General features: G+C 38.1%; 1 protein-coding gene across 2 annotated transcripts in view; it reads right to left on the bottom strand.

Annotated features, from left to right (window-relative positions):
- LOC126975585 (fibrillin-1-like) overlaps positions 1-25,100 on the bottom strand; it is a 104,996-nt gene that overhangs the window by 10,339 nt on the left and 69,557 nt on the right. For both annotated transcript variants that reach the window (XM_050823536.1, XM_050823537.1), the window contains exons 20-48: positions 24,715-24,884; positions 24,397-24,529; positions 23,901-24,062; positions 23,463-23,797; positions 22,846-23,002; positions 22,191-22,343; positions 21,646-21,826; positions 20,910-21,102; positions 18,998-19,171; positions 17,677-17,843; positions 16,797-16,936; positions 16,450-16,566; positions 15,975-16,121; positions 15,074-15,190; positions 14,493-14,596; positions 13,268-13,523; positions 13,061-13,154; positions 12,361-12,591; positions 11,693-11,810; positions 10,466-10,581; positions 9,766-9,935; positions 9,048-9,249; positions 7,371-7,490; positions 6,387-6,544; positions 5,941-6,041; positions 5,094-5,333; positions 4,365-4,584; positions 2,400-2,582; positions 1,792-1,900 (exon numbers count right to left, since the gene is read on the bottom strand). In XM_050823536.1, coding sequence (XP_050679493.1) covers positions 1,792-1,900; positions 2,400-2,582; positions 4,365-4,584; positions 5,094-5,333; positions 5,941-6,041; positions 6,387-6,544; positions 7,371-7,490; positions 9,048-9,249; positions 9,766-9,935; positions 10,466-10,581; positions 11,693-11,810; positions 12,361-12,591; positions 13,061-13,154; positions 13,268-13,523; positions 14,493-14,596; positions 15,074-15,190; positions 15,975-16,121; positions 16,450-16,566; positions 16,797-16,936; positions 17,677-17,843; positions 18,998-19,171; positions 20,910-21,102; positions 21,646-21,826; positions 22,191-22,343; positions 22,846-23,002; positions 23,463-23,797; positions 23,901-24,062; positions 24,397-24,529; positions 24,715-24,884 — 4,768 coding nt within the window. The remainder of the gene's footprint in view (positions 1-1,791; positions 1,901-2,399; positions 2,583-4,364; positions 4,585-5,093; positions 5,334-5,940; positions 6,042-6,386; positions 6,545-7,370; positions 7,491-9,047; positions 9,250-9,765; positions 9,936-10,465; positions 10,582-11,692; positions 11,811-12,360; positions 12,592-13,060; positions 13,155-13,267; positions 13,524-14,492; positions 14,597-15,073; positions 15,191-15,974; positions 16,122-16,449; positions 16,567-16,796; positions 16,937-17,676; positions 17,844-18,997; positions 19,172-20,909; positions 21,103-21,645; positions 21,827-22,190; positions 22,344-22,845; positions 23,003-23,462; positions 23,798-23,900; positions 24,063-24,396; positions 24,530-24,714; positions 24,885-25,100) is intronic.

Below are 25,100 nucleotides of genomic sequence, written 5' to 3'. Positions count from 1 at the left end.
GATGTACCTGTTTTTACGAAATCAATTAAAAGTGATATAATTAAGATAATAATACATCAATTATCCATCAAACTTTAATTTCAGATGCGGGATGTTTAACACACCTTATCAGCTTAATTTTTTACATTGCCTTGAATGGTTATCATAAAGATGTTTTCCTTCTAACTGTATTTTCCTTCCAGGGTCCTCATAAAACTTCGCATAATCAGCCATTACTTCTTACTTTAAATAGTATTATAATTGTTATTTTTTTATAAATTTTAGGGTTCAACCTTGATTTATTTTACTAGATTGCATTATTTTTAAAATATATAATATGTGTAAACTTTTGTGAAATTAGCATGTGTTAAAATTATATTTTTGACTTTGACTTTATTATTTGAAAGAATGGCGCTATACTTAGTCTGGCCATAAATACGGTTACAATTTAAAATACAATTTAAAATGTAGGTAATATTATATATTACCTACATTTGAATTCGGAAACTATCATTTTTATATGATTGTTCATTGAGTTTTCTCATTTTGGCGCCAATACTTTGTGATATTAAAATGGAGTGGGGTGATAAAGAGAACCGGATCGCTGTGATTACGTAACACAAAGTACATATGGAGCCAAATACAATTTTTAAAACTTTCCATACGCTTGGTTTTAGTAAAATGTTTGTGTACCGGGCTATTAATAGGTACAATGAGACTTCCTCTGTTTGTGACAGAAAAAGATCTGGCCGTCAACGTAGTGTTCGTACGAAAAAGGTGGTCAAAGCAGTAAGGGAAACAATTCGCAGAAAACCTGTCCGAAAGCAGAGGATTTTATCTCGGGAGTTGAAGATAGCACCTACAACCATGTCGTGTATTTTAAAAGATGACTTAGGACTTGCAGCCTAAAAGATACGTACTGGTCATTTCTTATATGGTAATTTAAAAAAGAATAGCGTGGTAAAATCGAAACAACTACTGAAGCGGTTTCCAAAGGGAGGTCACAGAAAAATTTTTGTTTACGGATTGGATTTTTTTTACAATTGAAGCTCAAAGCTTTAAGGAAGCTTCCCAATTAGTCGACAAAATACAACGTGGGCACTATCCGACTTCTGTAATGGTTTGGTGGGGTATTAGTTATGAAGGAGTGACTAAGCCATACTTTTGTGAAAAAGGTATCAAAATATTGGCACAAACGTATCATTCATACGTTACTTCTCAAGATTCTTGAGAAGTTAGTGAAACCCCTGAACAACACATGTTCAATAACCAACAATGGTCCTTCCAGCAAGACTCGTCGCCGGGTCATAAAGCTCGGTCTACGCAGTCTTGGTTGGTAACGAACGTTTCGGACTTCGTCAGAGCTGAAGACTGGCCGCCGTCTAGTCCCGATAGCGGATTAAGCCGCTGTATTATGATTTATGGTCAGTTTTAAAGAGTATGGCTTGCTCTAAATGCCATGATAATTTGGAGTCCCTAAAACAATCCGTACGATTGGCAGTGAAGAATTTTGACATGAAAAGAGTGCGTGCTTCTATTGATGGCCTCAACGTTTAAAGGACTGTATTGCAGCCAAAGGAGACAACTTCGAATGAGCTTTTTATATTTTAAATTCTTTTATATTTATCTATTAAACTAACACACTGTAAAAGTAATAAATATTATTTTCAATAGAAAAATCGTTTTTTTTTTCTATTTGCAGTATTTATGGCAAGACTAGGTATTTACTAGGTACTTATATACTTATATTGAAACTTGAGAATGGGAATTAAACCGTAATATAATATTAAGTGCAGTAAGATAAGGACTTACTTGGTGACCTGCATGGGCGGTGTAGGCGTGGAGGCGAGCGAGCTGGGCCAAGGCTCGGGCACACAGCGTCCAGACACCAGCGAACGGTGACACATGCCAGTTCTGTGGTCTGTAATAGGTGGGTGGATCCTTAATTATTTTTTATTTATGACACAATTTCGGGGGACCAAAAAGGCGTGGTACAGATTATTTTATGTATAGGTAGTTCATAAATTAATCTTTATTTGGGGATAGTTGATTTATAAGATAAAAGCCTTAAATAGCGTAGCCTTAAATATACAATTCTCGGTCGATACGCTCTTCACAGAGCGTTTCAATAGGGGCAGATGTAATACGCCTCACAATGTTTCGCCAGCACGGCACTGAACAGTTTGATCTGGTCGGTCCTTCACATAGGTGACCTTCCGCGAGGTCTAAAGCTTTTCAGTATGTAGCACTACACCCGGCGACATCCGCTCCCAATCGATGGCGGATTGCAACTGGCCTCCCGTTGTACTGTACATTATTTATAGGTATAGCACTTAATGTCACACGGATAAATATATATGTATATATATATATATATATATATATATATTTCAGACTAGATGTAAAGCCACTACAGTTACCAATGCAAGCGTGTCCGTCGTCGCTGGGCTCGTAGCCCGCGTCGCAGTCACACTCGTAGCTGCCCTCGGTGTTGATACACACGCCGGGCGCGCACTTGTCACCGACCTCGCCGCCCTCCGCGCACTCGTCGATGTCCTCGCACGCGTCTGCCGCGTCGTGCGGCGCCGACGTGCGCTTGTAGCCTGGAATACCACACGTGTCAGTTTGTTAAGGTCTTCTTAAAATAACATACGAAACACAACCCAAACTAATTTAAACAACCCTGCATGTAATTGTGTAATGTGTTCAGCACTGGCGTGCATTGGTTTTCTAGCAAGGTAAGCAATGTAGATCTAACTAGTCGTAGAACCGCGCTCTTGTCTGACAGCACTAGGTTTTGAAATCTACATACTACAATCTACATACATCTACATAGTTGTTTGTGTTTCGCATGTAGTTTCCGTATCATATGGTCAACCTAATAGTTTAGTTTGTGTCATTCGAGGAACAAGTATACCTTAAACTGCTTTCTTATTTTATTTCAATAGCCTAAGCATGCGTGTTTATTTAACAAAAAATATTTGTTATTAATATTCTTAGATTACACATACTTTCATTTTTACCGCCATCTAGCGGTAAACACCCATACTGCAATCATTTACTGTCAAATCTAAAATTTCATGCGTTTATGATAATACTTATAACTGTAATTATTAATGAAAACTCTCAAAAAAGTAAATTTTTTGAAACGTTTGTGGCTTCGAAAAAGAACTTTAAACTCAAATCATAGACGACTTCGACAATCACGACCTTTGTATAAATACTATAATATTGTATTTATACAATATAAATTGTATTGTATTATAACGATAACGGAACGAAAATTGTGCAAAAGGATACGTACATAATTTCTGTAAACAGCCCGTATTTTCGCCACAATCGCAACACTGGAATTTCTCCATTATATTTTAATTCCTTACTATTTACCTATTTTAAACACAAAACACACAGCAACTACTTTTTTTTTCCAATACAAACACTAATTAACAATAGACAAATCAACACAAAACAAATAAATAATGTAATTAGCTTAATAGTTCACGCCCGTGATATAAAGTTCACGAAAACAACTAAAGAAATGGCGCTGTCATTGTTGATATTGAATATTATAATTTTATTTCCGGAAATGTTATATTTTATATCTCACAATCATGAATCACGTCATGTGCGATGTCAACACTCTTATGGAAGCGCAATAAGGTTTTAAACTCGGACACTAAGAGAACGAGACACGTCATAATAATAATTATGCATAAATCATAATGTAGGTATAATTTTTTTTGTTGCTTTAATTCGTTTAACAGCTGCGATTGTCATTTCGAAGTAAGCGTGCTTACCCCGGATGTGTTAAAGATGTCAAATTGCGATGGTCTTATTTAAGAACGATATACATAGTAATTGTATATTTTTTGCTGTCGTCGTATGGGTGCTGTGGTACCTTGACAAATAAATTTTGTTATTGAAATTGAACGTATTCTACTAGGCTCGAGTAAGCATTATCGGAACTGCTTACCGTGAGTATTTAGTATATCGCGTAACGAAAAATTTACGGGTTGGGTGTTCAATAGAAGTTCGATTATAGAATAAAATAAAAGAACTAAATTTATCTGAATTAACCTGGTATCTAGTGTAGGTATATTATTTAAACTCTAAATATGGTAGGTAGGCTATGCCTACTGGCATATATGGAATGCACGCCCCTGGTGTTCAGTTCAGTATAATATTTTCATATTCATTCAGCTTTTATGGAAACTTGGATACATTCACATAAGTATTTTATGCAAATCTGATTGATATTATTAAGATTTTGGAGCCAATATATGATTTGCGGAACAATCGACTTAATCATATTTTGCATTGGATGTACACTTGTACACATGATCGTTCCATCAAGCGCTGTTTACACACAATGACATTAACCATACCTTCAGGACACTTGCACACGTAGGAGCCGACGATGTTCTCGCAAGCGTGTGGACAGGCGTCGGCGTCATCGGCGCACTCGTCTACGTCGCGGCAGTGTATGCCGTCGGCCGCGAGCGTGAACCCGAACGGACACGTGCAGCGGAACGAGCCCGCCGTATTGTGGCACCGGAAAGAGCACTGCGCGCGACCTTCCGCGCACTCGTCAATGTCCACGCATGTCTGACAATCCATAGTATCACTATTAGCACTAACAATTATATATTTAATGTGGGTTGGGGAGTTTTATTCGATATCATGGTGAGGAAACGATTTGGGAAATAGGCCAGAAGTTGGTAGTTATTTTGGCATATGTATTTATCAATCGTCTTACTGTGTATAGTTTCTATCTTTATCTGTTTAACGTCGACTCAATAGTTTATCATGATTTAAAAAGCAAAATGTGAACTTTTTAATTTATGACACTTGTTAAAACAAGTGTCATAAATTAAAAAGTTCAAGTTCGCAGTTACGATTATAACTGCGAAAACTTTAGTAGTTCTGTAGTCCTCAGATATCATTGTAGTTAGTATGCTTGTTATTTTGAAGAATGAATAAAAATGACATACACGTTTATAGTGATCGGCCCCGTATAGCAAGAGAGTTAGAGCAGCGGTGAGTAGTAACCATCAGGTGACCCGCATTCTCGTGTGACCTCGCTGTTTCTTAAAATAAAAATAGCTTCTATTAACCTGTTCAGGTCCCTGCGTGAAACCCTTGTTGCAGCGGCACTCGTAGCCGCCCGGCGTGTTGGTGCACGTGCCGTTGCCGCAGATGCGTGGCTCGGCGACGCACTCGTCTGCGTCCACACACACGAGCCCGCTGGCGTCCAGCGTATAGCCGGCCGGACACGCGCAGCGGAACGAGCCGTCCGTGTTGATACAGCGCCCGCCCTTGCACACGTCTGGCCGCACCATGCACTCGTCTAGATCCTAACAAAAGTCAGAGTGATATAATTAAACTTTGGTTTTGGTTGATATATGTATCAACATAAACAAACTGTATCACCTGAATTTTATATTATCATATTTCCGTATTGCATTTCACTCTTGAATCATATAGTTAATTAATTAAATTAAAAGATCGCTTTAATGATTTGATGAATTTATAGGTTTTAACATTGTCTCACACAATTAATAAAAAACCTTAGGTACATTTATACGTCTAGATAAAATGAGTTTAGAACTAACCTCTATTTTGAGCAATGCACGCACACTAACACAAAGTGTCATACAAATGGCGAGTGTAAGACGTAGCTTGTCACGGACACTAAACTAATATTCCTGGTCTGTTTCTATCGGTTGTTTAACGTATAAATTATCTAAGGGAAATACATTAAATTTCTACAATGAAATCAAAATCTTTCATGGACAATGTTTGAGACCATGTCAAATCTTACCTTGCTCCGGTGATTCATATATTAACCCTTCTGTACATTTAAGTGAATTTTTGTGCATTTTCCCTAATAGTTGACGACTCGGGTATGCGCTTAGTAATACCATAAATAAATATATTCAAATAAAATAAAATAAAGCTCACTTGTGTGAGATTGGGCCGTCCCATCCCACCCTGGCATATCCGCAGGAATTCAGGAGAGTCAGGTGTGGGGCATCTTTCACAGTACCGACCCCAAGCAGCACCTTTAAAGATACAAAAAAGTTATAAGTAAATGCTAACACGAAAGTTCATAACTTACTGAGGAATTTATTCTTCAATTCGATAGCAATGTTAAAAAATTCAAATTGATAGATTATAAGTGGTTTCCTTCCTCCACAAATATATATTACCATATATTTATATACCACAACCATCTTGTGTTGATCTTCATCAACACAAGATGCAGCTTTTCGCCGCTCTAGTGTGATGTGTGATGACCGTAAATGTGATGCAATATTCGAGCGCGGAAAGGTGGAGAGTGAAGTGGAAGATACATCACGTTGGTGCACAGATTACGTGACCGAGGTGTGTACAGGATAGACACTCACCCTCTGAGCAGCAGCACTCGGCGCGGGCCAGTTGGAGAGGTCGAGCGCGGTGACAACGACCGACGTCCCATTCGTCGTAGCACAGCTCCTTGCGCTCATCCACACACACGGCGCTTGCTGAGTCAAACCGCCAACCGGTGGGGCAGTCACACCGGTACCTTAACAAGTTTATTTGCATCTGTTATACAATTATGTAGAGTAATTCTTCAAAACACAACCAAGCCAAACTTCGATTTAGTTTTATATCACACACTTATCACTATAAAACTACATTCTGGCTATTCAAATTTATCGCGTGTCTACCATAGAATAAAATAAAACTTATATTCTGAAAGCAGAACTCGAGATTATCACGGTCTCGAAGGACCTAAAAAGTTATAAAGTTCATAGCTAGAAAACTAAATAGAGGTGTTCTATTGTAGAATTTACCAGTGTAGGCTAAATCTTAATACTAAATAATAACTAAATAATTTTTAAAGAGGTTTGCAACAGTCAAGGAATTGTTGTGCCATAAAATGCGACAGTAGGCAATGAGTAATATGACAAAAGGCATTAAATTTAGTTGGGAATATTACGCTGTTATTTTATTATTAATATAAATCTTAATATATATAGATTACGTGACACGTTGTTTGTCCGCGATGGACATCTAAACTAATGAACGGATTTTAATGGGGATTACTTCATGTAGTGCAGTTTGGTCCAACTTAAGAGATAGGATATTTTTATTTCGATTTGGGAACCATAATTATTTTTATTTTCTATATTTGTTTTGTATGAAAATATTATCTATGAGAGAATTTTGTGACACATTGTTGTGTGGTTTGACAGTTCCGCTGTGAAACAATTTCATTATAACAACAGGGAGCATTTTTACGAAATAATTCTTGATGTTTTGAATTATTGGTAAGTTCCTATAAAACGGTATTTTTTTATTATCTACAGAACAACGTCTGTCGGGTCAGCTAGTATTATATATATTACCCGCCGTTGAAGTTATGGCAGTCCCCACCGGCACACACATGCGGCAGCTCGCGGCACTCGTCTCTGTCGACACAGCGGCGTCCAACCGCGCGCCAGCCCGCACCGCACGTACACTCGTATCTGTCAACAAACTAACGTCAAAACAACATTCACCTCGCCGAATCGAATAATGGTGCTTGTACTGTTGTGTTCAGCTAGTGGTGAACACTTCACTAGTTGACTAGTATCCTCGTTTATCCTGTACCTACTTCGAAGTAATATACTATTTTTTTTTAAGAAAATAAGGGACGAGACGAGCAGGAAGCACAGCTGATGGTAATGGATACGCCCTGCCCATTACAATGCGTGCCGCTCAGGATTCTTGAAAAACTCCAAAAATTCTGAGCGGCACTACAACTGCGCTCGTCACCTTGAGACATAAGATATTAGGTCTCATTTGCCCAGTAATTTCACTAGCTACAGCGCCCTTTAGACCGAAACACAGTAATGCTAACACATTACTGCTTTACGGCAGAAATAGGTGCCGTTGTGGTATCCATAACTTAGCCGGCATCCTGTGCAAAGGAGCCTCCCACTTGTGCACATACTACAGGTCAAAATAAGAAATGGAACATGTGTTAAAATATTTCAATGGTTTTCAAAGTTGTTTGCGTTAAAATAAACACGATGTCACAGACAATGGAACCATTGACATTTGTTTTTCGATTGTCTTTTTGAAATGCCAAAGGTCTCTTGGGCATCTCAAAAAGCGAATTTATCCGAGAAACAGATATGCTTATTATTTGATAAATGAAATTTGTAAAGCCCGGTTTGAACTACAAGAATCCTATTAATATTATAAATGTGAAAGTCTGTCTGGATGAATGTTTGTACTTCTTTAACGCAAAAACTACTGAATGGATTTTGATGAAACTTCACAAAAATATAATATATATATTTTTTGTATTAAACTATCGCGTGAATTATACTTAATATGGCAAAACAACGTTTGCCGGGTCAGCTAGTGATCTATAAATTCCACACTATCCGTAAACTTCCATCTATTTCTGCGATTATTTACATCAATAGCTAATATTATAAAATACTCAACGCTAAAAATAGTAACTCAAAACCGCCAAAAATAGTATCTAAAAACAGTAATCAAAAACCTAAATTAGTAACCTATACTCTTTAAGCTCCCGTAAAATTTTAGTGAGCCTTATTGTCATAATATGTACTAAAAAGTAGGTTTAAATTTGACATTAATAATTGTCGTACTTTAACGTTACCTTATTTCTGACGAACGGCGTAATAAATATTTGACTCTTATTTGAATCACATGCATATACTCTTAGATCATTTATAATTCTAGATAGACAGCTGTGAAAACGTCGAAAAATGGATGGAAAGTCGGATGACAGTTATCCTCTATATTGAGCAATGCACGCACACAAACACAAAGTGACATACATATCGCGAGTGTGAGACGTAGCTTGTCACGCATGTTTTCATCGGTTGCCTAGCAGTAGGAGCTTCCATCTAGACCATAGTTTCTCAACCTTATTTTGCTCACCGCCCACTTTGAGAATATGTTGTTTTCGTGTATTTTTTTGCCTTTTTATACTATAATTTTTAATCTACCCACGCCCCATCTGCACCATCTCAATACATAGTGAGTGTAAGATGAAGGTGACAGACCCGCCGTTGGTGTTGGTGCAAGCGGGCGAGCCGTCGCGTCCACACGGCGCGGGTAGCTCGGAGCACTCGTCCACGTCGCGACAGTTGCGGCCGTCGGGCGCCAGTGTGTAGCCGGGCGCACACTCGCAACGGAACGACCCGGCCGTGTTGCGGCAGCGGCCATTGCGGCACACCATGCCTCCCTCGCGGCATTCGTTTATATCTACAGATAACATTATATATTGTAAAAAAAAATGTTTTCTTTTCTGTTTAATGTCTCTTTAATTTCGGTTATGTAAAAGATAATCTCAAAACCTAATTAATCAATTCTCCTAATTAATCTAACCTCCTAGTTAATCTAAGTTTGCTTGGGATGTACTTATATCTTTTTTTAGTATGGTACAGTATATTATAATTGTTACAGAAATTAAAACGTGAACTGACTATATATTCCACTATAAGTTTGCATGCATTATGGGTTAGGATAAGAGCACCTGTTAATTATAAGCCAACAACATCTTATTATTACCTTATCTTGCAAATAAAGATGATTTGATTTGATTAGAATGTTGCATTATCATCGAGTCTCATTATTTAACTCTCTCTCATTTTGTATATTTTTACCAGTTATGAAATCGAAGCGATTTAAGACAAAACAATTCATGCTTATTAAATATATGATATGACAGGAGCCGTATAAAATTAATCTCATGGTACTAAATTAAAACTTTCTACGAACCGACACAGTCGTTGTTGGCACCAGGCTTGAAGCCTTCGTCACAGTGGCACATATAGGAGCCAGGAAGGTTCTCGCACGTTCCGTTACGACACATCGCTCGTGGCCGGCTGCACTCGTCCACATCGCGGCACGCATTGTCGCGCAGTGTGTACCCGGCTTTACATTCGCATCTATATACATAATCAACATTTAAATAACTTCATCAATGAATTAATATTTGCTTACTGGATTGAAACTCTAAGTCAATAGTGATCGAGAAATATTTCATTAATACAGGCGAATCAATAATTTCCACTAAGCAATTGGATAGCTAAATATCGGACCTAGAAGCAAAAGTCATCTTTGTGTCGTTTGGTGTCGAGACACTTGGCCCGTCGGGCCCAGATGTGCCATGAATGTACAAAGTACTGACTATCCTCGCGCCTCAATAAGGCTACTGGAAACCCAAGCGCTGTCAGCTATCTCGGTCAACGGATCAGCCTAGCTATTTATCGCGGAAATGCTGCCAGTATTCATGGTACGCTTCCACGTAATTATATTTTTAATTTTATGTAGTCATAGTATTCTAAATATAGTTATAAAATTTGTTTGATTATTAGATCTTAATACTTTCAAAAGTACAATACTTACTGTAAGTAATTTAAGCTCTAAAGTACCAAAAACTTTTCCAATTAAAAAAAAGACAGTGTAGACAACATACCGGTAAGATCCGAGCGTGTTCCTGCAGTCGCCATGCTCACACAGACGCTCATCGGAACACTCGTCCACGTCTTCACACTCGTCAAGAGAACTGGTGAGCCGGTAGCCGGGCGGACACTGCACGCAGATTTACATCAATTAGTAAACTTGGGTTCTACACTCATAATATGAATCCTCTATAAAAGATTCTGAAACAGTTAGCTTACTGCTAACTTTAAAAAAGCCAGTCCTAGTAACCATAAAATCATCCAAAGGAGTGTTATTATGAAAACGGATGATGGATGATGTAATGGTTATTAGGAAATTGGGTGTTTCAATGTTGGCAATAAGTTAACCGTTTTAGAATGTTTAATAGAGGATTTAAAGCATGGGTGTAGTTATAATAAATAAATCCATCTTAATAGCTTATCAGTTTAGTAGAAATAATTAAACGGTATCATTACAAGTCCTGCATCCTTTGCGATAAATGGAACGCTTTGTAAACACTCTACATGTAGAGCGTTCAAGAAAAAATTTAAATGCGCATGTTGAGTTAGTCTTTAGTACCTTCATGCAATTGGAATTTCTTTCTCTTTTACTTGAAGATACTTTGTTTGAATCTGTCCTTACAAAAAATAATCTTTCAAGCTTGAAAATAGATACCAATCACTGGGGTCTTAAGTATTTTGAAGCCAGCCTCTCTAATTGTAGCGGGACATTATCTTGATGGAACAAAACAATTTTTGATAGCTTTCCTCGACATTTCTTAACAATTTCATTAAGGAGTTCTTTTTCTGGTTCTCTTCTAGCAGAACTAGCATGTCGAGATAAGACGAGAAAATGTGTAGAGATAATTTGCTTGTGCTGCGCATGCTAGCGAATCTGGACTGTAATTTTCTTTCTGGATTATAATGTTAAAGCCACGTTTCATACATCGTTGTAACAGTTCCAAAGTAGCTCAAAAGAAATTCGGTCGGTCATTTTGTTGACGACGCGAACGAGGGTCATATTTGGTGGAGTTTTTCTTCCACGCTTAAATTCCGCGCGCGTACGTACAGCTAAGAGTTTGCACCTCACTGTCACTTTTCATATGCCGTGAAGTTTTATATTCTCTGTGGCCAATCGCTGTCTAACAAAGAGCATGTAACATATTATATAATCACTTCATCTTTCACGAAACACAAATAACTTTTTGTTTAAATAAATAAATATAATTTCACTTAAGATTGCAATGTGATGCTAGTATTACCTTGCATTCGTAGGTGCCGGGTAGGTTGACGCAGTGCGCAAGTCCGCGGCACGGCGCGCGCTGCTCCGCACACTCGTCGATGTCGCGACACAGGTGGGACGTGTTGTCGTGTTCGTACCTTCAAGAAACGACACGCCATCTTGTATTGTCTACCCATAACATTGACAGCGATATATAAAGGCATCACAAAATTATATTGCGCTCATCATCCTGACTCAGGATGTACGAGAATTATTTTACTTTATATCTAGTTTAGCTTGGTGATGGTCGCAACCGCAGCGAAAGCCAGTTCAAATGTCATGACAGAAACTAAGTTTTTTTTTTTAAATAAGGGACGAGACGAGCAGTTGATGAAAATTGATGTGCCCTGCCCATTACAATGCAGTGCCGCTCAGGATTCTTGGAAAACCCAAAAATTCTGAGCGGCACTACATCTGCGCTACAGTTGTCAAATCTCATTTGCCCAGTAATTCCACTAGCTACGGCAACCTTCAGACCGAAACATGTTAAAGTTATTTGCTGAGCAGCTGTGTTAGAAACACAGTAATGCTTACACATTACTTCTTCACAGCAGAAATAGGCGCCGGTGAGGTACCCATAATCTAGCCAGCATCCGGTACAAAGGAGGAGCCACTGGTAGGCTTATTTAGCTTAGTGTGGTGATGTACCCGTGGTCGCAGCCGCAGCGGAATCCTGTGGGTGTGTCATGGCACACGCCCGGCTTGCACAGTTGCGGCATGATGTCACACTCGTCGATGGGGCGCGTCTCGTTGGTGACGGGGTTGATGTACTCGCCAGGCTTCTCGCCACACAGTGCCACGTGCTCGGGAGACCCGCGGTCGGGGCACGCGGTACAGGGGGCGCCCCAGGCGCGACCGACCGAGCAGCAACATAGATATCTGCCAAAAAAAATATATCATTAAACAACTTTAAAGTGCCAGGCACGCTAATAAAACTAGGATAATAAAAATCGAAATAAAACTAGGATAATAGAAATCGCTTCTATTTTTAGTCTCACACAATCAATATATGAGCACATCTGCAGGTAAATTTCATAAAATAAAATCGTTATTCTTTCGTAATAGTTTGTTGCATAAAAATATGCAGACTGTACAGATGGAGTAAGCCGACATTTTTATCTGCACGGATAGTAAGTGTTAAATTAAGGGATGGAAACTTGTGGTAAATGTGATATTTCTGTATTTTAATGTGTGAATTACATCATACAGGCACACCAACTAGAGTAGTTGTTTGCAGTTTATTGCTCTTACCATTGCATTAGTAGAACTCTTAAATCGAAAATAGACCAAAGGATTTCGTATAAGTTAAGTGATAAAACGTCTAATATCTCTAATCATGCGCGAGTACCTAGTTTGAGGCACTCCCACCGCACCGGAACAGGTCCCCGAATACTCATCCCACTCCATGTAACACTGCCGCTGCCTTACGTCGACGCACTCCTCTAGAAAAATATAATTACAATTATAATATTAATAATTTTGTGTATACATACCACACTCTACTTAGTTATGTATATTTATTTTAATGTATGTGTAATGGCAGTGCACTACTAACTTCCGTTGGGCATGGCGACATATCCCTCGGGACACAGGCACACATAGGAGCCGGGCAGGTTGCGACACACGCCAGGTCCGCAGACGTCAGGAGCTGCGCACTCGTCCTCATCTTCGCAGCGGGAGTCCACCAGGCGCCAGCCCGCGCCGCAAGTGCACATGAACGAGCCGAATGTGTTGGTGCAAGTACCGTGCTCGCACAGTTGTGGGTGTTGAGCGCACTCGTCGATGTCCGCCAACGTCACCACGTACGATGGCTGCACACATGATATGCTCAATACTCACTCAAATAACCTTAGATCATTTATACGTCTAGATAGAGTCTCTTGCTGTTAGACAACCGATAAAAACAGGCCTGGCTTAATACTTTAGTGTTCGTGACAAGCTACGCCTAACACTAGTGTGCGTGCGTGGAAGTTTTCACAGCAGTCACAGTCTATCTAGACGTATGTATGTCTAGACGCGCAAATAACAATAACAACATTAGCAGTTTGTGGCAATATAAACTGCAAGGACAAGAGAATAAGTGGCTAACCGGATAGAGTATCAAAACTGCCACCAAAGGATATCTGCCATATGGACATGAAACCCATATAATGGCCATTGAACAAGTTTTTTTTTTAATTTTATCTTCGAGTGCTAAACAATCAGTAAACTAATTTTTTTTGCGTTGAAATTAGCAGCAACTAGCAAGAATGTATAGACAGAGAGTCATGAAAGACTATTCAAACAAATTTTGAATGTTATTGGCAAGATTAAGGATGGTATGAGTTCAGTAAGTAAATAGTCAAAGGGAAGTTGAACAAAACAGCTATTAGACCTGCTGTTTTGTGCAGATCAGAGTGTTGGGCGACTAAAAAGCACCACATAAATAAACTGCACATGACAGAAATGCGCAAGCTACGCTGGTCTCCGGATGTCACATTTCTAGACAAAATTCGAAATGAGTACATCAGAGGAAGTTTTAAAATTGCTCCAATAGTCGAGAAGATCAAAGGCCCCCAGACGATCATAATATGGTGAAGTTTGCCCTAGACATGCCAATAACGAAGAGTACGCGTGGAAGACGACGGTCCAAAAAGACTTGAAAGAAGCTCATTTAATAGCTAACATGGCGCAAAACCGTGCCGAATGGAAGAAAAGGACAAGGAAGGCTGACCCCAAGTAAATGGGGAAAAGGTCTAGGAGGAAGAAGAAAAAAGGTAAGAGTTCAATATTCAACTTACTGGTTCCAAAATCGGTTGATAGCCTGGTCCGCCGGGACACAGTTGCCGATACGCTTCTGAACCAGGCTCCGGACATAAGTCACAATAATTACCCCAAGCGGCACCTAAAATAACATAATATTATAGTCCTATAGGTCTTATCTATACTTCTAATTTGATTATAGGATTTCAGCAAATTCTGGCTCAAACAGCGTTAACAGCCTTTTTTATTGTAAAGCTACAGCATGCGGACGCCCCAATCTTTTAAGGTCCTCAACAAAGGATGTGTTGGTAGCAGGCAACATACGACTAATACCTAGTTTTTTAAATATCTAGAAAATGTCCGACAGCTTCATACCAACTTTGTGCAATGAAACCACTGCAATTATGTTTTCTTAAACAACTTGTTCCGTTATTTTGATTTGAATATCAATCTCGAAACAAATTTTTTTTGGATTATTGGATTTTATTCTATTCTAAAATAACAAACGCGTTCCAAATTTGAATTAAAAAACTATTTGAAGTATTTAACTTGTGCCATTGTTTATCGCCAGACTAGTTATTTATTGAAAGTAGCAGAAAAATTAAAATCAAATTCTCACCAATAGAACAACAACATGCTGCCATGGTTCCGTCTTCGGAAACCTCATCTTCGTCTCGACACTGCTCCGTTCCTGAACGAAGATCCACTTTACCATAGCATCGCGCCTTGCGAGAATCTGAATAATAAAAATAATTGTATAGAAGTTAGTTAGTTAGAAGTGGTCCATTATAAAATATTAATTAACTTATATACAGATATACTTCCATACAAGCAAGCTTTCCTTTACGGAATTCTACTTTGCAAGTTGCCTCACTTCTTCCAGTAGCATCATAACCAAAGTTGTTCTCTTATTTCTCTCATGCTTTCTTTTGAACTGGCCCCTTTCTAACAGATATCAATGTCTTCTTAGAATGAACCGTGTCCAATACTTCCTTCCAACTTAGCTCTATCTATTCGTGCTAGTGCACTCAAGTAACAGGTCCATCCATTCTCTCTGTTGACTTACTGTCGCTGAACTTACTGACTAAGAAAACAATTTATTATAGTGAACAATATTGTCAGATGAACTTCTATTAAGTTCATCTTTTTCTTTCCTTTATTTCACTAAACCATTTACATACTTCTTACAAGCTTTATACATTTCCTTCCATTATTTTTCAGTGTTCCGTTCATTAAATCCATCATTCAACTTGCAATCAAATCTGTCTACGCTTTCTTCTAGACTTTTACTTTCTTTGGCAACAATTTGAAAATTGTAGAACTGTTCCACCGAACGCTTTTAATAAAACATTTTTGTTCTATGTTTTACTATGAAATAATTGTAACGAATATAATGTTACATAGTCGATCTTTATCTTCTTTTCTATATACAAATAATAATACAACATAATAAAACATTTGTGCCACCTACATTATAAAACTTCTAATAATTTTACATAATAAAATATAAAATGGCTCACCAAAGCATGCTGTACCGTCGGACAGCAGCTCGTAGTTGGGAGGGCAGCGGCAGATGTAGGATCCCTGCGTATTGATACATTCACCGTACTGACAAGATTGTGGTGACTTGCACTCGTCCACGTCAGTGCAGTTGAACCCGGGCATCACTGCGATAATAAGCCATTATTAAGACCATAATAATTTTGTATACATACATCGTATTTTGAGAATGAATCTTTTCACTGATTTGAATATTTCAATATGAAATATCTTCAGATTTTTTTTAAACTTAATTTGTCACAATAAACTTTCAACTAGTTACATAAATGTAAACAACTTCAATTACTTGTTAATAAATTCATATCACTAGTTGGGGATATTAACATCTAGGTGCCTCACAGGGGAACATATTAGGCCCCAAGGTTCTTTTTATTGTTACAAATTCATTATAAAAAAAATATAAATATTTACAAATATTAACAATTAAATACTCACAATCATCAATGCTATCAGACTGGTATCCCTTATCGCAAATACATTTGAACATCCCGTACGTGTTGACACAACGACCAAACACGCAGACATTGTCGAACGTCGCACACTCGTCCATATCTGTAAGTTTATTTCATTGTTTGAATTAAGGATTACATATCATTATTTGCGGTAGGCTTAGTAAACTAAGCAAAATCTATTTTATGTGTTTTCTTTAATTTTCAAATTCAATTTCATTCAATAGTATTGTTTTTTGAAGGAACTAAAAATATCAATAAAATTGTGAACAGTCAATAAAATCAAACGTACATTGCTTTACCATATTAAAACATGCAATATGAAATACACACCGAGACAAGAGCGTCCGTCCTGAGACTTGGTGAACCCTACGTCGCAGTCGCATTCGTACCCGCCGGCAGTGTTCGTACAATGACCGTTCTCGCACAGGGTTGGGTCGTTCGCGCACTCGTCAATGTCCACGCATGAGTATCTGCACAATTTAAATCACGCTTCTGACTCCGTGGCATATTTAATTTGCAACTCAATTCATAATTCAATCACAGACAGTATAATTCGGTGCGAATAACTCTTAGTACAGTGACATATCATTGTCTTTTTTTTATGAAAATAAGGGACGAGACGAGCAGGACGTTCAGCTAATGCTAATTGATGCGCCCTGCCCATTACAATGCAGTGCCGCTTAGGATTTTTGAAAAACCCCAAAAATTCTGAGCGGCTGAGCTGAACTACAACTGCGCTCGTCACCTTAAGACATCAAATGTTAAGTCTCATTTGCCCAGTAATTTCACTAGCTACGGCGCCCTTCAGACCGAAACACAATAATGCTTACACATAACTGCTTCACTGCAGAAATAGGCGCCGTTGTGGTACCCATAATCTAGCCGGCTTCCTGTGCAAAGGAGCCTCCCACTGGTAAAGTTAGTTGTTGTCTAGTTCCCATCAATTAATGTTAGCTGGGTAAGCCTTCAAGCTTTTTTTTTAGAATGGAAGCTATAGTATGGCTGTCCATACGATCTCTCAGTATGTAAATAATTGCTCATCGAGCGGTAGGCTATGACTTCCTTTTCTGCTGGATTCCTCTGCGGAGCCTCCCACCATTAAAAGAGTTTTCTATGCCCTCTTTAAGTTCTATAATACTTCGATTTGTAGCGGCTTATATTATTACAATGATATTAAATGCCGATGGTTGAAAAAATCCTCAGTTCATACCCGTCTCCTTTGTATCCGGTGTCACACAGACACATGAAAGAACCGTCGGTATTGCGGCATGTGGCACGCGGATGGCAACCTCCATTGTTGGTCAGACACTCGTCTATGTCTTCGCACTCTGAACCATCGCCGCGCCATCCATCTCGGCAGCGACATTGGAATGAACCCTGGAACAAATTCGGCTCATAATTATAAATTGGTACAGTCAACTATTGCTTATAATAAAAAAGAAAAGATCTTTCTATGTTTGTTTTTGGAAAATAGTATAATTTTGTTATTTCGAAGCCAGAGTAGGAGAAATTTACTGACTTCACGTGCTACATCCTCGCATCATTGTCGCTTTCCATCGAGATAAACCCTGGTTTGCAAAAAAAAAGCAATATTTGGTCACTTTCCTTTTCACTATAAACTAAATTTAATACAAAAAATATTGATCAAAAGTTTGTATGTAAAATTCCCTACTTCTGACTCATAGCAATCTTGAAACCGTAATTGTTGATAATAGACCACAGTAATTCAAGAATTCCGACTTCCGCAACCTTATAAAGAGATATAACATAGTATGTCAGTCTCGTGCCAGAATTTGGAGAAGACAAGCAGAGAACGTAAGAGGAATATAAATGAACGTTTACTGGTCATTCATCGTTCTGGGTGAAATCAGAATATACTTGAAGATCTATTCTATTCTTAGGCGTCCAAACCAAAGAACCGATTGAATGATGGGATCTCGTTCATGTACGGAATTTTTAAGTGTATATCACATCCAGGTATATTAAACCTTATTAATAAAACTTTAGTAAATAAAACCTTAGTAATTATAATTAAACAAACTGAGCATTATCCCCGTACCTCGTACATCTATTATTAATAATCTATATTTTATTATTTTCTATTATTACCTTTTTGTGCATGAACTGTGTTTGTCCCAATTTGTGGTCCAAATCTTAAATAATTTATACGTCTAGATAAAGCCTCTTGCTGATAGACAACCGATAAAAACAAGCCAGGTTTATTACTTTAGTATGCGTGACAAGCTTCGTCTTACACTCGCGATTAGAATGTCACTTTCTATTAGTGTGCGTGAATTGCTCAAATATTTTTTTCAACGTCTTCACAATCTACCTAGATGATCTAAGATCCAAATAAATAAATAAAAATAATGAGCCCTAAAAATTACAAAATTGATATAAAGGCCGGCAACGCATCTCTTGACACCTGTTGTTGCGGATGTCTATGGGCGGTTGCCAGTTGGCACTACCCATCCCATGAACGTTGACCGTTTGCTCCCTTTTATATAATAAAAAAAATGAGGATTACCAACCGGCAAGTTGATGCAGTCAGCGGAGGGGTGACAGTCACAGGTGCCCAACTCGCACTCATCGTCGTCGGTGCAGGCGGGGCCTTGCTCGGGCTTCACGCTGTACCCGTCGGGGCAGCGGCACACGAAACTACCGATCGTATTCCGACACTCGCCAGCACCGCAGAGCTCTGGGATCTACATTAACACACTAGTATCTTAGAATATAAAATATACATATAAAGTCATAGTTAAAAAAAATTATTCAATTACGCTTAAGCATTACTGAATCAACCATATGTTGGGAAATACTAGAGCTCGTGAGAAGAACATACAAGAAACTCAACGGCCACTCTTTTCAATCAAATAGAGTATTTTACAAAAGCTGTACATAACAATGAGTAATCATGAAAAGTAATAAAGAATAAAATGTATAAATATAAATTATCTTATACTGGATTCATCAACATTTAGAGCTTGAACTCATTGTTTGTGTAAAGTTGCGTGATGTCAAAATTAGTAGTGGCATCCAACAAATACCATGATTTATTAACTATACCAGGTCGATCTGGAACCACAATCTGTACCCGTTTACGAGTTGAAGGACATGGACTAGCCATCGCTCAATTTCACATTATTATCACTATAGTAAAAAACAAACAAAAAAATGCTCGCATTTTTATTCCAATAGTCAAGAACTGATATTCAGAGACATATAGTCACCACAATAAGAAACAAATAACTTCTCCTTTTGTTAACGTGCATCTTGGTTGATAGCTTATTAGTGAGTGTTTTCATCATCTTTATCTTAAATAATACCTCTCGGTACGCTTTATTGTTGAAATCAGTAGATATACAACGTGTTTTAAGTAGTTGTAGCATTTAAAAATTGTTCGCAAAAATGACTCATTTTTATACGCTTTATATTAGCTTCACCTGTATGTTTGTAACCGACTTCTTTGGGCGCGATTTTGACCCACTTTAAACGGCTAGATTTCGTTCAAACTTTGTAGATTTATCGAGGACCGATGACATTACACTAATTTGATAAAATTATTAAATTTGCAAAATATTATTTTTGTTAATTTATATAATTTTCATTTATAGTCGATAAGGCAGGAATTGATGTTAAAGTACTTAATAGTTTTAAAATACGCTTTAATAGAATATTTAACTAAAAAATGATAAATAAATAATAGTTAAAAAAAAACTAAAAAGCACGCTTTATATAAAATTCAACTAAAAAATAGAAAATAAATTTAAATTAAAAATAGTGTAAAAAAATATATTTTATTGTAAAAAAAAGGGTGGGGTGTAGAAGAATTATTATTTTAATAATATCTTAAAAAGCACCCCACGCTTTTTTTTTACAATAAAATATATTTGTAGAAAATAATTAGCACGACTTGTCCATAATAAATAATAGTTAAAAAAAAACTAAAAAGCACGCTTTATATAAAATTTAACTAAAAAATGATAAACAAATAATAGTTAAAAAAAACTAAAAAGCACGATTTATATAAAATTCAACTAAAAAATAGAAAATAAATTTAAATTGAAAATAGTGTAAAAAATATATATTTTATTGTAAAAAAAGCGTGGGGTGCTTTTTAAGATATTATTAAAATAATAATTCTTCTACACCCCACGCTTTTTTTTACAATAAAATATATTTTTTACACTATTTTCAATTTAAATTTATTTTCTATTTTTTAGTTAAATTTTATATAAAGCGTGGTTTTTAGTTTTTTTAACTATTATTTATTATGGACCAGTCGTGCAAATTATTTTCATAAAAAGTGCAAACGATCACATAGATAGTTTTTCTAGTATGTCTTCTTACACTCCTCCGTAATGATAGTTTTAATTTATCGTAATCATAAATAAATTGTTTATATAATTATAAAATGTTCTCTCTGTATGCAGGTGTACTCACGTCCTGGCACTCATCGACATCCTGGCAGGCGGGGCGCGCGTCAGGCGGCGAGGCGAGCAGGCCTTCGCCACACACACAGCGGTACGAGCCGGGCGTGTTGCGACACTCTCCACCGCCACACACGCGCGTGCCAACCGCACACTCGTCTATGTCGCGGCACGAACGGCCGTCCGCGCGCAGGTGCCACCCCTCTCTAAGCAACACACCGAGCGAAGACTGATGAGACCGTTACCCAAATGGCTAGTGCTTAACTCGAGAGCAGACTTTTCCGAGAAGGAATTGCAGAAGTTTCTTTGAATAAATCATTTTGAAGTCCTCAAATTAGTCCTCAGTCCGAAGACGACCTTAAAACACTGCTTTCATGAAACCAAACTTAAATGAATAAAACCTGAATGTTGGACTAAAAATGAATACCAAAAAGACTAAAATAATTTATTGATGTGTTATGCAATATCCAAGATATGAAAAAAAAATTGCATCAGACAGCATTTCAAATTATCTATATATGAATGAAATATGAGATGTAAAATGTAAAAAACACACTATAGACCAAAATACCAACAGATTAGAGGCTTAAAATTTAGAATTTGCTTATATTAAAAAGGCGTTACGGTGTTTGAGCGGGTGTTCCAGACACAATATGAGTTTTCAAATAAGTCGAGTAAGACATAGAAACGGAGGACATAGCTATCTATAAAGTTCCTTCAAAATATGATTGATTCGGGAGATTTGTCACCTGCACGTGCAGTGATAGGAGCCGGGCGTGTTAACACAGTTGTGCTGGCAGCGAGTGGGGTCTTCCTCACACTCGTCGATGTCCTCGCAGTGGGACTTTACGGTACTCTGCGCGTAACCCTCGTCGCATACGCACTGGTACGTTCCCATCTGATTTTCACACGCTCCGTTACTGCAAATTCCTGAAGGGAACAAAAGTTTCGTGCGGTTATGAATAAAATAGTCGAATAATTTGGGATATTAAAACTTTCATGAGTCATTATTAAAATATTTATTAATACGACTTTACTAAAGTTTTTGTCGGTGTCGGTACAAACTACTTTCGGACCATAAGTGTCTACTTATACTACTACTGTCTAGTAAGAGGTGGGACGTTATCGCGAACCCTTGAGTGTGGTACTCACCCTGATGAAGGACCGACAAAAACGTGAGTAAAACCGTATTAATTAATAATTTTTGATATGATAAAACTTATATTTAGGCACATTTAATGATCGTAGTTAATCCGCAGTCAATGTGGTCGATGTGAAATAATATAAGACTCACCCGAAGTGATTGAGCACTCGTCCACATCCTTGCAGGAAAGTCGGTCTGGCGCAAGTTCCATGCCCGGTCCGCACTCACATCTAAACGAGCCCGGAGTGTTGACACACCGACCGCCGCGACACAGAGCGCGATTTTCGGCACACTCGTCAATATCTAAAAAAATAATTTAAACTTAATTTTCCGCTCATATTGACATTTTATTTTTTTTCCTTTTAAAAATACATCCGAATTAACAATTTTTTTAAATATTATCCTTGGTATTGTACATGTATAACAATTATAAGAACAGTAAAAGTAAAACCAAACAATGGAATGAATTCTTTGCGTATTGTTTCCGTCAATAAGTCAGCGTCAAAGTTCTGTATTTGCCAGAAACATTAACAAGTAAAGTTGATACTTAAAAGCAAGCACATGTTTCGTCTTGACAGACATGTAAATATTTCAGTGGTTTCGTTTTATAATATTACAACCTAACACAATCAATTAATTACTGCTACATTTAATTTGACCAACATAAAGCTATACCTAAAAGACCACAAAATATACAATTACAATAATTAATAATAATATACTATAGTATCCTTCAAAAAGTACACTTCTTGTTACAAGAAGGCACAGACTCTATCCCATAGAATATAATAAATTAGTTACATACCAATGCAGATCTTGGACAGTTGCTCAGTGGTGTATCCGTCGCGGCACACGCACTGGAAGCTGCCCTCCGTGTTGCGACACTCGCCCGCACCGGCACCGCACACATCCTCGACAATCTCGCACTCATTCACGTCCACGCACGTATGGTTTTGTGAGTCCTGGTTATAACAATAAAATAATAATACTAGTACTAGCTTCCGTGAATTTCTTACAAAATTCGAGTAAGGTGAGTGTAAGAATTAATCTATATTATATAATTATAGGAGTAATTAACAGCTAGTGAAATGTAATTATTAAATAGGTAGAAGTAACGTATAAACCCAAAAATGCACACGGTTGCAGAGATACAATAGGAAAGTCTGGAAGGCTCGTGTTTCTGGCGAGGGACATTTAATGTGTAACAAAAACTTATTCATTGTCAATCAATTAATCAATCAGAAAAAATTTAATAGGACAGATATCTTCAGGTATTTATTTAGGTTCGACAGAAAAGTACGTTTTTAATACAATTATTTAAACCACAATTATTTAGACGTCTAGTTAAGAACAGACACGATGCGCAGAATGACAGATTAAGATACTAGTTCAGTTAATGTCAGATGTTTAATTGTAAAATACCTTTTCATATCCTGGGAAGCAGTCACAAGTAAAGGTTCCGACCATGTTACGACACCTGCCGTGTCCGCAGAGTCCAGGGAAAGCCGCGCACTCGTTTACTTCCATCTGGCTAGGAATAAGTGGAGGCCCTCTATCCATGCCTCCTCCTATACCACCCCAGCTATCTGTTCCATTGTCCCATTCGCCATCGTCCCAGCCGTTACCAAAGTCATCACCTCCACCTATCTGGCTCCAAATCCCGGTTCTATTTGGATCCCCAGGACCGGAACCAGGTCGTGTCCAAACACCGGGTCCCTTTGCGTCCGATATGCAAAGGTTACGGTAGGCATCCGTTCCTGTACATTATAAAAAAGGTTTTTTTATTCTGATCCACTGAGAGGAGCAGGAGGTTGTGATCATCAATCATTTTGGAACAAAATGAAAATTTGCATATTGTACCTTTTTTAGGACAGGGTTCACATCTAGAGCCACCCCACGCCTTTCCCAGCGAGGAGCAACAGCATACCGCTCGGTAGACGTCCACCTGTAAAGGTCCTGAACACTGCCCGCCAGAGTACTGCGTGTAGCAGTGCTCACGACGAGTGTCCACACAACGGCCACCTGTGATACAATTTATTATTTAATTTTGGTGCCTGTTTTCGTCATAGTGTACCAGTACTATTTGTTTTTCGATTTAAAAGAAGCCGTAGCTAGTAAAATTTCGGGGCTAATATTACTTTTCGAATGTCTCAATGTAAGGCAACTAAGGCAGTTAAAGTCAAGTTGGTTTATAATAATCCTAAGCGGCGCTGCATTTATTATCCAATACCATGTCCGAACCTAAAACTGTTTGAGATGAACAGTTAATTATTTTCCACTAAGTATTGTTTGATCCGCGCAACGAAGAAAATCTTAAGAAAGTTGAAACGGAAGTTTATTTAATATAAATACGCACCAGAAGCGTCCAGGGTAAGTCCAGGCGGACACTCGCAGCGATACGAGCCGTCCGTGTTGACACACTCTCCACCCACGCATAGCTCTGGATCCAGCATACACTCGTCTATATCCCTGCATGTTGACCCATCCAACTGTAATATCCATACACGGTGACTTAGAATATCCATAATATAAAATGCTGACGACATTGTTTAATATTATTACTAGTATGGCAAAAATTTTGTTATAAGAAATGAAGGTTTCCGCTGCGACTCCCTGCCGTATCATTTAACAAGACCTAAGGCTGGATGGAGACAATTCATAATATAGCGTTTACCTTAGCGAATCCTTTAGGGCAGGGACAGTGTTCGGTGTCGCAGGGCTCACATGGCGACCCCCAAGCTAGCCCCAGACTGCAACAGCACTCCTGACGCAGGAGGGGGCCCGGCGCTGCCGCCTCGCACTGACCGTCCACCACGCGACGCCAACATGAACCCCGACGATTGTCTGGCAATACATATAAAAGTCAATTTTCAAATCGATTCCTTGAGAATTCTTTTTGGAAGGGAAACATCTCGACAAAATATTTTTTCTCATACTAATGCTGTTAAAGGCATATTATGATTGTGTATACAGCGTTGTGCAGAATTGATTCTCCCTTCTATTTTAATCACCTTGGCTCATACTCTCTTACCGTTTCGTTAGTAAGTTATTTGAATACTG

The sequence above is a fragment of the Leptidea sinapis genome, chromosome 36 (assembly GCF_905404315.1).
Source record: "Leptidea sinapis chromosome 36, ilLepSina1.1, whole genome shotgun sequence".
NCBI lineage: Eukaryota > Metazoa > Arthropoda > Insecta > Lepidoptera > Pieridae > Leptidea > Leptidea sinapis.
Note: the sequence above shows the minus strand (reverse complement) of the source record. Positions and strands in the feature narration are given on the sequence as shown.